Genomic DNA, 16823 nt, shown 5'->3' with positions numbered 1-16823 from the left:
TGTGTGTGTGTGTGTGTGAATCTGTGTGTCTGTGTATTTGCATGTGTGTCACTGTGTGTGTGTCTGTGTATCTGCTTGTTTATATATGTATCAGTGTGTGGAAGTGTATACAGCTGACAGTTTAACAGAGGAAAGCCGTTACTGTGTGAAACCACGGGAGTATTGGCTTGTCACCCTCCGTGGGACCAATAGGAAACCTCCATAGCCGAACAACCCTTCCCCCCTCCCCCAGCCAAGTTATGCGATAGAAACCAAACGGACACATATGCTCTATCCAGGCATAGGGTCTCTGTGTCAGCAATTGCTCAACCCTATGGTCGAGTCCTTGCGACCGTGCCCCCCTGCCAGCAAGTGTGCTAGGAGCTGCCCCAGTGGCCTCTGTGCAGGCCGAAAAGCCCGTGTGAGCAAGGTAAGCTTACGGGTTACTGGACCGCGAGAGGACCCCAATGACGTCCCTGAAAGATGCCGACACAGCCGTCTACCTGCCGCCGGAGTGTAGATTGGACTACCAGGTAGGCAGTAGCAACCATGGGAACAGCGAGCTGGGGCGACGGAGCCACTCAGGAGCTGGAGTAGTTAGACACCCTGATAAACCCGGATACTGAGAGCAGGATACCAGCGTTCTGCAGAGGAAATGTCGGTCTATAGCACTGCAGCTCGTCAGACCAATCGCGGTAGGGAAGGAGGGAGTCCCTTTTAAACATCCATAAACCCCTCCCACAACTTCAGGCCAAGCCTTCCAATATATAACAGAGCTCCACAGTAATAATACTCACTGTAATGTGTCCTCAAACTACAATAAATGTGTTTAGAAATCAGACTGTAAATTACATTTTAGGTGCAGAAATTATTAGTAGTAGTTCACCTAAACTTTTTCAGTACAGCTCTTCCCAGTACAGCTCACTCACCCCATTAGCAGGCATTTGTTTTGTTTAGCTTTCATTTAATTTTAACATTGATTATTATATTCCTACAAGCCACAAGATGGTGCTCAAGTACAATGTTTGTTTTTAATTTTTTTGCCTCTTGTTATCTACTTAAAGTGACTCTTTTACCTTCTGGGGTCTTTGCATATTTTGCAATGACCCTCGATGGTGACATCACCTCTTGGTGTGATGAACAAACTGACAGCTAGGGCATATATTCAATATGTGCCAGTTCAATATGTGATGTGATACATAGAAATTGTATAGGGCAGCATTTCCCAATTGGTGTTCAGGGTTCCGCGAAACACGAATTGGGGTTCCGCCAAAGATTTTAAAAATTAAATGGCCGTGGGCGGCGAGGGAGCAGTGAGCAGTGAGCAGTGATCTCCCTGCTCAGGTCCCTCGCGTGCACAGCAGTGATGCTGGAACCGGAATATGACATCACTTCGGCTCTGGCATCACTAGGGAGCTGATCAGGGAAATCACTGCTCCCTCGCCACCCGCACGCCAGCCGCTCAGCAGCCTCGCTGGACCCCAGAGACTGAACGCTCAGCACATCAGCACTCCTAAAGGTGGAGTAAAATGTAAAAAAGGCTGGGTGGAGTAAAATGTAAAAAAAAAAAAATTATTGTATGTGTGTCTGTTAGTGTCACGTATTCACCCCCTTATAAAAATGTGGTTAATGACGGAATTGGATACAGATCACTCTTTACTTCTAAACGTTCCATATATTAACAAATCCCGTGGTTACAAAACCAACTCTGAACTTTCTGCACAACCACTAACTGCTTACAAAAAGACTCTCCTGAATTATACGAAAGTTTGCGAATTGTACACAGACTGGATCCTCACTTTTCCAGAAAAGGGATACTCATATTCCAGAGAATCTATGTGGAAATTAACATATAGAACCACTATTCTTCACTTTTACAAGCTTTTACAATAGTCTTACAAGGAATTTAGTTTGTTGTCAAAGATGTAACCATATTAATATCAAATACCACTACATTCGATCAGTGAGCAATGAAGTGTGGCATGGCTCTTCATTACTGTCCAACCAACAGGATAGCAGATAATGAAGCTCAAGCTTATTTGTTATGCTAGTTTAAAGCTGATTAATTACTGACAATAACATGTGGCCTACCAGGTGGAAGTAATATTCTTTAAATGTAGATTCCCTCGGCAAGTCTATGAACTTCGTAGCATCTTTCAATTTCAATCCCCGATAAAGCTAACAACTACTTCACCCATGCAGACATTGTCAGAGTAGGTACCATCTTATGAGTATTATGGCAATTTACATTGCCATAATACAGACTGGGGGCTGTGGGGGCTGGCAGAGCTGTAACTTACCTCTCCTGCAGCTCCTGTCAGCTCCCTCCTCCTCCGCGCCGTCCGTTCAGCTCTTCTGTCAGCTCACAGTGTAAGTCTCGCGAGAGCCGCGGCTCTCGCGAGATTTACACTGGGAGCTGACCGAGGTGCTGAACGGACGGCGCGGAGGAGGAGGGAGCTGACAGGAGCTGCAGGAGAGGTAAGTTACAGCTCTGCCAGCCCCCACAGCCCCCAGTCTGTATTATGGCAATGTAAATTGCCATAATACAGACAGTGACTCAAGTATAAGCCGAGTTGGGATTTTTCAGCACAAAAAATGTGCTGAAAAACTCGGCTTATACTCGAGTATATACGGTACCTAACTGGTGACAAGCCCATGCTTCGAATATACTCCATTGACTACAACCCTCTGGTACCTGTCACTGTCACAATATTGGAATCCAAACTTAAAGATTGCAGTCTATTGATAAGCCTTCTATGTGCAACAGTGTCAAAAGCCTTACTGAAATCTAGGTAAGCAATGTCTACTGCACCACCCTGATCTATTATTTTAGTTACCCAATCAACAAAATCAATAGGATTAGTTTGGCATGATCTCCGTGAAGTAGACCTATGTTGTCTCTTATCTTAACGTCCATGTGATTTTAGATGTTCCACAATCCTATCCTATCCTTTCTCCACTACTGAAGTAAGGCTTATTGGCCTATGGTTGCCCCACTACTTCCGTTCTTACTACCTTTCTTGTGAATTGGCACAACATTCACTAACTTCCAATCTTCTGGGACTACTCCTTTTAACAATGATTGGTTAAATAAATCTGTTAATGGTTTTGCTAGTGCACTACTAAGGTATTTTAATAACTTTGGGTGTTTTCCACCAGGTCCCATTGACTTATTTGTCTTTACTTTTGACAGTTGCAATAGAACCTCTTCCTCTGTAAACTCACATGTAACAAATGACTCATTTGTCCTTTTTCCTAACTGAGGCCCATTTCCTCCATTTTCATCTGTAAATACTGAACAAAAATATTCATTGAGGCAGTCAGCTAGACCTTTATCCTCTTCTACATACCTTCCTTCTTTTGTTTTTAATCTAACTAATCCTTGTTTTACTTTCCTTTTTTCATTTATGTATCTAAAAAATGTTTTTTCCACTTTTTTTTTACTTACTGTGCTATTTTCTCTTCTTTGTTTGATTTGGAGGCTCTTATAACTTGCTCAGCCTCTTTCTGCCTAATCTTATAGATCTGTCTATCTTCCTCGCTCAGTTTTTTGTTTGTTTTACAATTACTAAATGCTAACTTTCATTAATGTTCAACTCTATTCAGAATCTCTGTTCAGAAATACACGGGCATATCATAATACTCATAAGATGGTACCTACTCTGACAATGTCTGCATGGGTGAAGTAATTGTTAGCTTTATCGGGGATTGAAATTGAAAGATGCTACGAAGTTCATAGACTTGCCGAGGGAATCTACATTTAAAGAATATTACTTCCACCTGGTAGGCCACATGTTATTGTCAGTAATTAATCAGCTTTAAACTAGCATAACATGAGTCTCTGGGTCCAGAGACTTAAAGGACCACTCTAGGCACCCAGACCACTTCAGCTTAATGAAGTGGTCTGGGTGCCAGGTCCAGCTAGGGTTAACCCATTTTTTTTTATATAAACATAGCAGTTTCAGAGAAACTGCTATGTTTATTAATGGGTTAAGCCTTCCCCTAAATCCTCTAGTGGCTGTCTCATTGACAGCCGCTAGAGGCGCTTGCGTGATTCTCACTGTGAAAATCACAGTGAGAGCACGCAAGCGTCCATAGGAAAGCATTGTAAATGCTTTCCTATGCGACCGGCTGAATGCGCGCGCAGCTCTTGCCGCGCGTGCGCATTCAGCCGACGGGGCGGAACGGACGTGGAGAGGAGGAGGAGAGTTTTAACCCTTTTCCCCTTTCCAGAGCCGGGCGGGAGGGGGTCCCTGAGGGTGGGGGCACCCTCAGGGCACTCTAGTGCCAGGAAAACGAGTATGTTTTCCTGGCACTAGAGTGGTCCTTTAATGGAGTAGGTCTCAAGTTACAGGTATTTTTCACATAAGATAATGTATAAATAAAAACAATACAATAGATGATTAATATAAGATAATATATATACATTTATACAAAACAAAATATCTCTTTTTTTTTTGTCAATCTTTATTTTATTGTGCTGTGTTGTGATCTCTCGTAGTCCAAGAGTGTGTTTTTAGTTTTTATTATCCCTTGAAACGTTAAGCCCTGCCACTTCTAAGGATGGGTAATAAGGCAATGGCCTTATCTGTGTCCTTAAGCTGATCCAGGTTTGTGTGTTGGGATTCTCTGTTATTTGTGACAGTAATAAAATATTACAAGATACAAATTTTATTTGTTTTTTACCTCTACATCACTGGACTAATACGGCTACAATCTCTACTTGAACTCTATATAATATATATATATATATATATATATATATATAAAATCAAAGTTGAGTTTCGCAAATACAGGGAGTGCAGAATTATTAGTCAAGTTGTATTTTTGAGGATTAATTTTATTATTGAACAACAACCATGTTCTCAATGAACCCAAAAAACTCATTAATATCAAAGCTGAATATTTTTGGAAGTAGTTTTTAGTTTGTTTTTAGTTATAGCTATTTTAGGGGGATATCTGTGTGTGCAGGTGACTATTACTGTGCATAATTATTAGGCAACTTAACAAAAAACAAATATATACCCATTTCAATTATTTATTTTTACCTGTGAAACCAATATAACATCTCAACATTCACAAATATACATTTCTGACATTCAAAAACATAACAAAAACAAATCAGTGACCAATATAGCCACCTTTCTTTGCAAGGACACTCAAAAGCCTGCCATCCATGGATTCTGTCAGTGTTTTGATCTGTTCACCATCAACATTGCGTGCAGCAGCAACCACAGCCTCCCAGACACTGTTCAGAGAGGTGTACTGTTTTCCCTCCTTGTAAATCTCACATTTGATGATGGACCACAGGTTCTCAATGGGGTTCAGATCATGTGAACAGGGAGGCCATGTCATTAGATTTTCTTCTTTTATACCCTTTCTTGCCAGTCACGCTGTGGAGTACTTGGACGCGTGTGATGGAGCATTGTCCTGCATGAAAATCATGTTTTTCTTGAAGGATGCAGACTTCTTCCTGTACCACTGCTTGAAGAAGGTGACTTCCAGAAACTGGCAGTAGGACTGGGAGTTGAGCTTGACTCCATCCTCAACCCGAAAAGGCCCCACAAGCTCATCTTTGATGATACTAGCCCAAACCAGTACTCCACCTCGCTGGCGTCTGAGTCGGACTGGAGCTCTCTGCCCTTTACCAATCCAGCCACGGGCCCATCCACCTGGCCCATCAAGACTCACTCTCATTTCATCAGTCCATAAAACCTTAGAAAAATCAGTCTTGAGATATTTCTTGGCCCAGTCTTGACGTTTCAGCTTGTGTGTCTTGTTCAGTGGTGGTCGTCTTTCAGCCTCTTACCTTGGCCATGTCTCTGAGTATTGCACACCTTGTGCTTTTGGGCACTCCAATGATGTTGCAGCTCTGAAATATGGCCAAACTGGTGGCAAGTGGCATCTTGGCAGCTGCACGCTTGACTTTTCTCAGTTCATGGGCAGTTATTTTGCGCCTTGGATTCTCCACACGCTTCTTGCGACCCTGTTGACTATTTTGAATGAAACGCTTGATTGTTCGATGATCACGCTTCAGAAGCTTTGCAATTTTAAGAGTGCTGCATCCCTCTGCAAGATATCTCACTATTTCTGACTTTTCTGAGCCTGTCAAGTCCTTCTTTTGACCCATTTTGCCAAAGGAAAGGAAGTTGCCTAATAATTATGCACACCTGATATAGGGTGTTGATGTCATTAGACCACACCCCTTCTCATTACAGAGATGCACATCACCTAATATGCTTAATTGGTAGTAGGCTTTCGAGCCTATACATCTTGGAGTAAGACAACATGCATAAAGAGGATGATGTGGTCAAAATACTAATTTGCCTAATAATTCTGCACTCCCTGTAATTAGGACTGAAATGAAACAGAAAGACAAAAAGAGAATGAACTTTGAAAAGTAAAGTGACTGTTTAACGAGCAATACGTTCCCAGGTTTGGACCTCTGTAGTGAGTAATGCAACAGATAATAGGTGTTTTTTATGTGCTATGCTATTCAGTATTCAGTGCCCCTCTCTGTGTTTACGTGTGGTCTACCACTTAGTAGCTGGGCTGTTTTTCCTAGACACAATACTGTTGACCAGGGCAGATGCAGTGGGGAAAAAATGACACAATCTGACTTGAGGAGAAGGTGGCATCCAATGACTGTGCAATTTTTCTACAGTAACTGAGCTCTTTATTACAACCAATTCCACTGCCAACATTTATCTATGAAGATTATATGGCTATGTATTGGATTTTATGCACTTGTCAGCAATGGGTGAGGCTGGAACATTAAAACTTTATAATTGGTAGGCCATAGTTGATACTTTTGGTCATAGTGTATATTTTAAAGAGGTCTGACACTGCTCTAGCTTTTAATGTTATGTTTACATATCCCCTGTATTTAGGAAATATCTGTTCATATAGGTTTGTGAAAAAAATCCACACTGTTGTTTTTAGCTTTATCCTTGAACTGGGTGACTTCATGTTGGCTCTTTTTCAATCGCTGTTATAAGCTAAGCCCAGATCTGTCACTGAACAGTGAATGGAGGAGGTAAAGCAAAAAAAATTCTATTGCTCCTGTTTCAATGCGAAGTATGGTGTGGCTGTGCCGACACTGGACTGGAGTGTGCTGACAATTGCTAATTTCTCAGTATACATTTAAAAGAAAAGGGAGAATCACATGAAAAATACACAAGTTATAGGGAACTAAATACTCCAATCAAAAAATAACCCTTGTTGTGCTGCCCCCCTCCCCCCCCCCTCCCAAAATAAAAAAGAAAGAAAGAAAAAAAGAAAGCTAAAGCTTACTTCTGCTTCAGGGCATGTGCAGCACACAGGAGGGGTTGTGCTGCCACTGGACGAATGTCGCCAGCATGTTGCTAATTACGACGTGGCTAATGGTGCCCCAATGACGCTGCCTGGCACGTTCAGCACCAGAGGATTTATACTCTGTATGTGCAGGATTCCATAATGAAACGCTGCACATATAAACTACAGGCAACAGAGAAAACCCTCTGGTGCTGAAGGTGCCAGGCAGCGTCATTGGGGCACCATTAGCCACGTCGTAATTAGCAACATGCTGGCTGTATTTGGGCTGATGTGTACTATGGTCATTGCTGCCACCCAGGAGTAATGGGAGTTTGAGCGCAGGACTTGTTTCTTTGTATTTGTATACACATTCAGACCGACCCTGTGTTCAAATCCATAAATCCTTATATACTCTGGGGGGCAAAGGGAATTGTATTAACGCATTAAATGCATAAACCTTGTATTTCAAGGCAATGTGCAGCAAATACATAAACCTTGTATATCATGAGAATGAGCAATAATGCTAGTGAACAAGTGGGATGGTCACAGTGTGTGGGGGTGATAGTGTGGGAGGGTGACAGTGTGAGTGGAAGGGTGACAGTGTATGTGGGATAGTTATAGTGTGTGGGAGGGTGACATCCCCCCTTCCAGCCATGTAGCTCTTCCCCTTCCACCCATGTCTTCCTCCTCTCTTCCATCCATGTCCCCCTACCCTTTCCATCCCCTACCACTTCCATCCAAGTTGCCCTCCCCTCCATGTCCCCTTACCCATTCAATCCATGTCCTCAAACTCTCCATGTCCCCTACCCTATCATCCATGTCCCCCTCCTAACCATGTCCACATACCCATTCAATCAGGGCCTGCGCATCCTATAGGTGACCCATTCAATCCTTGTCCCCCTCCCCTCCATGTCCCCCTACTCCTTCCATCCATGTGCCCCTCCTCTCCATCCATGTTCTCCTCCCCTCCATGTCCCCTTATCAATTCCACCAATCTCCCCCTACCTCTTTCATCCTTGTGTCCCTCCTTTCCATATCCCCTTATCCCATCCATCCATACCCCCTCCTCTCCAAGTCCCCTCACCCCTTCCAACCACGTTCCCCTCCACATCCCCGTAACCCCGTTCTCTCCCTGTCCCCCTTCTCTCCATGTCCCCTTACCCATTCAATCCATGTCCTCCAACTCTTCATGTCCCCTACCCCTATCATCCATGTCCCCCTCCTAACCATGTCCCTTTACCCATTAAATCAGGGCCCTCGCCGCTGCGCTTCCTATAGGCAACCTATTAAATCCTTGTCCCCCTCCCCTCCATGTCCCTCTACCCCTTCCATCCATGTGCCCCTCCTCTCCATCCATGTTCTCCTCCCCTCCATGTCCCCTTATCAATACCACCAATCTCCCCCTACCTCTTTCATCCTTGTGTCCCTCCTTTCCATGTTCCCTTATCCCTTCCACCCACCCACTCCCCTCCATGTGCCCTTACCCAGTCAATCCTTGTCCTCCTCCCCTCCACGTCCCCCTACCCCTTCCATCCATGTACCCCTCCACATCCCCTTACCCATCCTCTCTCTGTCCCCCTCCTCTGCATGACCCCTTACCAATTCCATCCATGTCCCCTGTGACTAATTGCCCTTCACCACTTGGTCCTGGAGAGGCCTGCTTGCCAGCCTCCTCCCCTGTGACTATGACTCTTTGATGTATTTGGCTTTAAAGCCCCTATTCTACCTTCAGACAGACTATTTATGTAGGTTGCTTTATGTCTCTTATGTTTTAGTCACCCTGTACCCATTATAGGTGCAGGGTGTGTGTAATGTTATTGTTTATAGTGTGTGTGTGTACTGTGAAATGTATTGCCTGCTCTCCTGTACTGCTGAGTGTGGCGGAACCAACGTCGCCACTGGGCATTGGAGAAGCCTGTTTGCCCGCCTCCTGCCTGCTTACTATGGCCCCTGGGAGATTTGACCCTTTAAATACAGGATTTGGGCATGTTGTATTGTATTATGCTGCTACTGGCCCTTTAAGAACCATCTGGGGACATACTGTGGAGTTACTGGGTGGCCACCATTTCATGTATCAGAGGCACATGGTGAGAACAATGGATGAAGCACATGATGAGAACAATGGATGGCGGCCATTTTAACTCACAGACACTGTTGTGACTTTTCTACATGGTGCCATCTCGACGGTATTTGGTGCACAAAGACATCGTAGTTTTAAACTATACAACAGGGGACACATTATACAGTGATTATTTTTCATATAGCCTGTATATGTTCTGCGGAATCTGCATTAAACTGTATCTTCCAAACCACTGAACGGATCTGGGTGAATTTTGGATATGCGGTTCCGAGGACATACGGTTTGTTTTTTTTGCATGTTTTGGGGTCCCTGTGATATGTTTTATAAAACTGTATTTCTCTGCCTGTGATAATTAGATTACCCATTGTGTTCAGTAATCATATCACAGGCAGAGGGGAGGATTTTGTGTGGGAGTGCCTGTGTGTATTGTACAGATTGATTGGTTGTATTTAAAAAACCCTGTGGGCAGTACTATGTTTGTGGATTGTATATAAAAGAGGCTGTATGTGCCAGTACAGTGAGTTCTGCTTTGACCTCAAAATGAAGTGTCGTCTCATTATTGGGGGAATTGGATTGTAAGCTGATTGCCAGGAGTGTAAGCTGATTGAATGCTTTTCCTGTTCAGCTGTTTACAGCATTCATATGCTTGAGAGCATTCGTATGCTTCTCCAGTTCGGTGGTTGTGGTGTCTGCTGCAGTGCTTGGAGTCCTCAGGAAGTGCTAGGAGCAACCTTCAACGGAGGTACCCAGTCAGGGTGCCCGTCAATCCGTTACACTGAGGTTTGCTACCAACTAGGTGGATTTGGCTATGGAGCTTGTCTAGTGCCCTCTGTTGGTAGAAACAGCAATATGCACTACCTGAATAGCAAGACTGGTTCATTTGCATATTCGGGTAGATTTGCATATTGCTAATTCTGCAGGCACGTGAGATATTTTCTGTTAAATATTGTCTCCCCCACCCCTTTTAAAATATGCCATTGTGTATAATAAGTCACTGTAGGTTGCCTGCTATGATTTGACTGTTTGTAATTGTATTGAGTTTTCACAGCAATGGTAATGTAATGACCATATGGGCTAGTCCCAAGTAAAATAAAGTTTTAGACAGTTCTTCTTGATCCCTCAAAATGTAGCCTTGTCTCGTTATTGGAGGGAGCTGTTATAATCACACTGGGGATTGCTATGCTCTGCATACTCCCCTGAGCTTTAAGCACTTAGCTCTTTTAAGAGCTGTACCTGTTACGCTCTCCTTGGAGGAGAGGTCTTCCCCACACAGTCCTGGATGCTGGAGGTTCATACAGGGTGGAAGGAAGAGGTCTTTCCCACACGGTCCTGAAGGACAGAAGCTGATCCAGGGTGGAAGGAAGACAGCGAGACTCCAGTCAAGCGACGGCGGTTGCAGAGTCTGCGGTGGTTGTGGTGTCCGGTGCAGTGCTTGTGGTCCTCGGCGCAAGCTAGGAAGCATCCATCAACGGAGGGTACTCGGTCAGGGTACGTGGAGCTCCGTTACATCCCCCTCCTCTCCATGTCCACCTACCCATTCCTACTATGTCCCCTCCCCTTAATGTCCTCTTACCAATTCCATCCATGTCCCCTTACAATTCCATCTATGTCCCCCATATCCCTTCAATCCACATCCCCCTTCTCTCCATGTCCCTCTTCCATCCATGTCCGCATCCTCTCCATTTCCCCTTACCCATTCAATCTATGTCCCCTATCTCCCTCCTTCCCCAAATAGCAGGCAGGCTGTCACTTACAATCTGTAATTGAGCCCCCTTCATGTCCAGCGGCGCGACTCTGCCTCCTTCACACTGAGCACAAGGTAGTCACATAACACCCACCACTCCTACGCAGAGCGGACTGACAACTGATTTTTGCGCTCCTAGCAGTGGCCATCTTCGCTAATTGTTCGGCAAACTTGTTAAATGTTAGTAACAAGTTGGTGAGAACCGGCTGAATCCCACCACTGCCTACAGCTACATGGAGAACTTCACTCCCAACCAACACTGAATTAAGGGGCTGAACTGGGAGAACAGTTCAGAGGCAGCATCTCCACAACTCCCAGAACCCTTTTATCCATACCAGTTTGCAAGCCAGACACACTCCAAACCAGTCGGGCAGACACTCAACCAGTCTGCAATGCAGCAAACTAAATAGCCCCAAACCAGGAGGGAGAAAAGGGAAATTACATAGAGGAGGAGCAAGAGGACCTGAGACAAAAAGAGTACTGGAAATGGAGCCTGAGAGAAAGGGACATAAGAAGCCATGGGAGGTAGGTGAATTGAGACCACAGACTTAAAGGAACACTATAGTCACCCAGACCACTTCATCTCAATTAATTTGTGTAATGACAATGTCCCTGCCCCCTTAACACTGCAATGTAAAACATTGCAATTTTGGAGAAACTGCCATATTTACATTGCATGGTTAAATCCTCCTCTAGTGGCTGCATGCTAACAGCCACTAGAGGCTCTTCCGTGGCACAGACCCCACTATGCGGAGCATTGGTTTGGACCTTCACAGAGAAGGCAGGACCTGGATGATAGAGGCACAGGGCAGCTGGCACCAGTGCATATGGCTACTAATTTTATTCAGCTAGTATATGGACCCTTTCCAACACCTCAAGGAGATTGGGCAGAGCAGGGGGTAGAGACCTAGAAAGTAGTTGGGATAGGGACACTATAGCGTTACAAATACAGATTTGTATTCCAAATTCTATAGTGTTTCTTTAAAAGAGTAGGTAGGGCTCAAGCGCCAGGTGTTTCTCAAACTTAACAACAAATTCTTAAAATGAAATGTAGACAATAGTTTATGAAAACAAAAACTAAACTCCCACAGTGATTTACAGATTAAATTACACATAAACTCTTTAGTATGGCTACTTCACCTTTTACATAATGAACATCTTACTTCCATTAGATAACGTTGTAACCATACAAAACTGGACCCTTGACCTACCTAAAAATGTTACTTACCTTACTGAGGATTAGATTTCAAATGAAAAATGTTTAAAAGTTTACAATATCCTTTGAGTGCTCTATTCAGTAGTAAAACTTTTTTTTTTCCAGGTGAATTATTTAACATTTGTTATAATCAATTCAACTTTAGAAGCCTATGTTTGTGATTTCTCTGTATACTGCTTTAGTTAATGTTTTACACAACCCAGATAAAATATGACTAAGTTGGCACTCTCTGCAATTTGCAAATCTAAAAAACAACAAAACATACCACAGTGAGCACTTTACTCCCCATTCTCTTTAGTTGCATCTCTGACAGCAAAAGATCTCAACTGCACTCAGAATGATCCGGTTTGAATCAGATGAGTATGTTGTGCATTTTTTTTTTTTTTTATATATACACAAAAACGTAAAATTAGAAATGTACACATTTGCAAAGAGATATTTACATATAAACCCTTCAAACACATATCAATAAACCTACAAACCATTTTAACAATAATTAACACGCAAACTTCATGCACCAGAACACCAAATGTAACCTACATGCTTAACCCCTTTAGGACACATGACATGTGTATCATGTCATGATTCCCTTTTATTCCAGAAGTTTGGTCCTTAAGGGTTTAAAGGAACTCACTGAGTATTATAATCACTACAGTTTATTGCTATGTAGTGGTTATGGTGCAAGAAATCTTTGGTGTGTTTGACACCAAGCATCCATCCTCACTGCCACCAATATAATAAAGAGGGATTTTGAAATCCTTATTATCCTGCAAAAATGTTTGTACTTGTCAGTAGAATTTAGATATCACCATTAACATTTCTGGCGCTGGTGAATTGTGGTGATCTGAGCCTTTACGTTTAAAGTAGGAGCATGGCAAAAACAAAATTTGTGTTAGGTGATTCATGTTTGATTCATGTGCAATTTGGGTTTGGATAAATTTTCCTTCATACGTTTGATTCAAGAAATATGATTTGGATTAAACATATGGTGAAAAAAATGCCTATAAATATTATGTATATTTTCCAGTACTCTGATAGGCGCATTTTCACACCATTTGGTTCACAGATGTTACCAATAGAAAGAAAAAAGGAGGATCAGTAAAAAAAAATAAAAATCTAAATTTATATAGTTACAATTATTATATATTGATTAAATATATATGCTGATCAGCCACAACATTACAACCACTGACAGTAAAGTGAAAAGCATTGACTATGTTGTTACAATGGAACCTCTCAAGGTGTGGTATATATTAGGCAACTAGTGAATAGTCAGTTCTTCAGTTTCATGTGTTGGAAGCAGGAAAAATGGGCTGAAAAAGATACGAGTGACTTTGATAAGAGCCACATAGTGATGGCTGGGTCAGACCATCTCCAAAATGGCAAGTCTTGTGGGGTGCTGCCAGTATGCAGTGATTAGTATTTACCAAAAGGAAGAACAATCGGTGAACTGGGATCAGGGTCATGGGCACCTAAGGCTCATTGATGCACGTGGGGAGTGAAAGCTAGCCCTTCTGGTCCGATCTCAGAGAAGAGTTATTGTAGCTCAAATTGCTTAAAGATTTAATGCTGGCCATGATAGAAAGGTATCAGAACACATAGTGCATTTCAGTTTGCTGCATTTGGGGCTGCATAGCCTCTAACCGGTCAGATGGTCCCTGTTCACCGCCAAAAGTTCCTTCAATGGGTATGTGAGCATCAGAACAGGACCATGGAGCAATGGAAGAAGGTTGACTGGCCTGATGCATCACGTTTTGTTTTAGATCAGGTAGACAGCCAAGTGTGTGCATAGGTTACCTGGGGGAGAGAAGGCAGGCATGCTGAGGCAGTGCCATCCTCTGAGCAATGTTCTGCTAGGAAACCTTGGGTCCTGGAATTCATGTGGATGTTACATTGACACGTACCAACTACCTAGAGATTGTTGCAGACCACGTACACCCATCATAGCAATGATGTGCCATGATGGAAAATGTGTTCCCTGCCACACTGTTTAGAAATGGTTTGAGAAAGATGAGTTCAAGGTGTTGTCTTGGCCTTCAAATTCCTCAGATCTCGATCCAATTGTGCATCTGAGAGATGTGTTGGAACAATAAAGTCCATCCATGGAAGCCCCACCCCGCAACTTGCAGAGCTTAAAGGAACACTATAGTCACCTAAATTACTTTAGCTAAGTAAAGCAATTTTAGTGTATAGATCATTCCCCTGCAATTTCACTGCTCAATTTACTGTCATTTAGGAGTTAAATCACTTTGTTTCTGTTTATGCAGCCCTAGCCACACCTCCCCTGGCTATGATTGACAGAGCCTGCATGAAAAAAAAACTGGTTTCACTTTCAAGCAGATGTAATTTACCTTAAATAATTGCATCTCAATCTCTAAATGGAACTTTAATCACATACAGGAGGCTCTTGCAGGGTCTAGCAAGCTATTAACATAGCAGGGGATAAGAAAATCTTAATTAAACAGAACTTGCAATAAAGAAAGCCTAACAGATTTATTTAACCAATCATTGTTAACAGGAGTAGTCCCAGAAGATTGGAAGTTAGTGTATGTTGTGCCCATTCACAAGAAAGGTAGTAGGGAGGAGTCAGGCAACTCTAGGCCAGTAAGCCTTACTTCAGTAGTGGGGAAAGTAATGGAAACCATGTTGGAAGATAGGATTGTTGAACATCTAAAATCACATGGATTTCAAGATCAGAGACAACATAATAGATCAGGGTGGTGCAGTAGACATTGTTTACCTAGATTTCAGTAAGGCTTTTGACACTGTTGCACATAAAAGGCTTATCAATAAACTGTAATCTTTAAGTTTGGATTCCAATATTGTTGAATGGGTAAGGCAGTGGGTGAGTGACAGGCAACAGTGGGTTGTAGTCAATGGAGTATCTTCAAAGCATGGTCTTGTCACCAGTGGGGTACCTCAGGGATCTGTACTTGGACCCATGCTCTTTAATATTTTTATGAGTGATATTGAAGGTCTTGATGGTAAGGTAATGATTTAGGTAAACTAGAAAAATGGTCAGAGCTGTGGCAGCTGACATTTAATGTGGATAAGTGCAAGATAATGCATCTTGGACGTAAAAACCCAAGGGCAGAGTACAGAATATTTGATAGAGTCCTATCCTCAACATCTGAGGAAAGGGATTTAGGGGTAATTATTTCAGATTACTTAAATGTAAGCAGGAAATGCTAGCAGCAGAATGCTTGGTTGTATAGGGAGAGGTATTAGCTGCAGGGCCGGATTAACATAGGGGCTGATGGAGCTGCAGCTCTAGGCCCAGGCCCATGGAATAGGCCCATTAATGAAAAAAAAAAAAGAAAAAAAATGTTTTACTTTTTTTTTTTTTAACACACTACTCTTAGGTTTGTTCACCTGGCCGGTATTTATTTATTTGAGATTACTCTGCAATACAATTACCGGCCATTAGGGGTTGCTGTGTGTGTGGAGAGAGGCAGGGATAGGAAGTTACAGCATATACCTGCATTGCTCTACTCACTGATCCGCGGGGGAGCAGTTACACAGCACAAAGAGACCAGACAGCAGCTCCCAGCCTGCAGAGACAGCCTACAGCTCAGAGAAGTGAGGGATGGTGTAAAGGCTGCAGGGAGACATGGGGACACTGAGACGCTAGGGGACACTATGAGACATGGGGACACATGGAGACCTCTGGGGATGCTGAGACACTTGGGGACACTTGGAGATATGGGGACACAGACACACACACACACAGGGACACTGAAACACTAGGGGACATGGGGACACAGACACACATGGGGACACTGAGACATGGGAAAACAGAGACACATGGGGACACTGAGACACCAGGAGACATGGGGACAAAGACACTAGGAACACAATGTCCCCAAGTGTATCAGTGTCCCCATGTCTCCCAGCCAGTGTCTCAGTCTCCCCATGTCTCCCAGTGTCCCTAGTGTCTCTGTGCCCATGTCTCCCAGTGTCCCTAGTTTCTCAGTTTTCCCATGTCTCCCAGTGTCCTTAGTGTCTGTATGTCCATGTCTCCCAGTGTCCCTAGTGTCTCAGTGTCCATAGTCTCCTAGTGTCTCAGTGTCCCCATGTCTCCCAGTGTCTGTGTCCCCATGCCTCCAGTGTCTGTGTCCCCATGTCTCCCAGTGTCCCTGGGAGACATGGGGACACAGAGACATGGAGACACAGAGACATTGTGATGCATAGTCTCAGTGTCCCCGTGTCTCACAGTGTACCCTCGTGACATGGGGACACTGGGCGACATGGGGACACTGGGTGACATGGGGAGACTGGGAGACACTGGGAGCAATCCATCTATATAGCAGAATCAAACTAAGTAGTTTTTTGGTGATTTCACAGAATATTCTCTGTCACTCCTTGTGATTTAAATCATGTGATGTCACGCATACATAATTAGTTATGCAAATTAGTAAGGCCTGTAATTTTTTTTCCAAGAAAGGTGGCAACCCTAATTACTCTTCACATACTCTTGCTTAAGTATGGAAACTTAAGAGGGATGTAGAGGA

General features: G+C 43.3%; 1 protein-coding gene across 1 annotated transcript in view; it reads left to right on the top strand.

The window, feature by feature from the left end:
- Window positions 1-12566: 12566 nt before the first annotated feature.
- Window positions 12567-16823, top strand: part of LOC134579091 (sulfotransferase 1 family member D1-like) — a 59719-nt gene continuing 55462 nt past the window's right edge. Inside the window, exon 1 of the mRNA XM_063438254.1 lies at window positions 12567-12672. Within this exon, the coding sequence (XP_063294324.1) occupies window positions 12650-12672 (23 nt within the window). The 5' untranslated portion in view covers window positions 12567-12649. The remainder of the gene's footprint in view (window positions 12673-16823) is intronic.

This window comes from Pelobates fuscus, chromosome 12 (genome assembly GCF_036172605.1).
Source record: "Pelobates fuscus isolate aPelFus1 chromosome 12, aPelFus1.pri, whole genome shotgun sequence".
In the NCBI taxonomy this organism is placed as follows: domain Eukaryota; kingdom Metazoa; phylum Chordata; class Amphibia; order Anura; family Pelobatidae; genus Pelobates; species Pelobates fuscus.
This window is presented reverse-complemented; position numbering and strand designations above follow the sequence as displayed.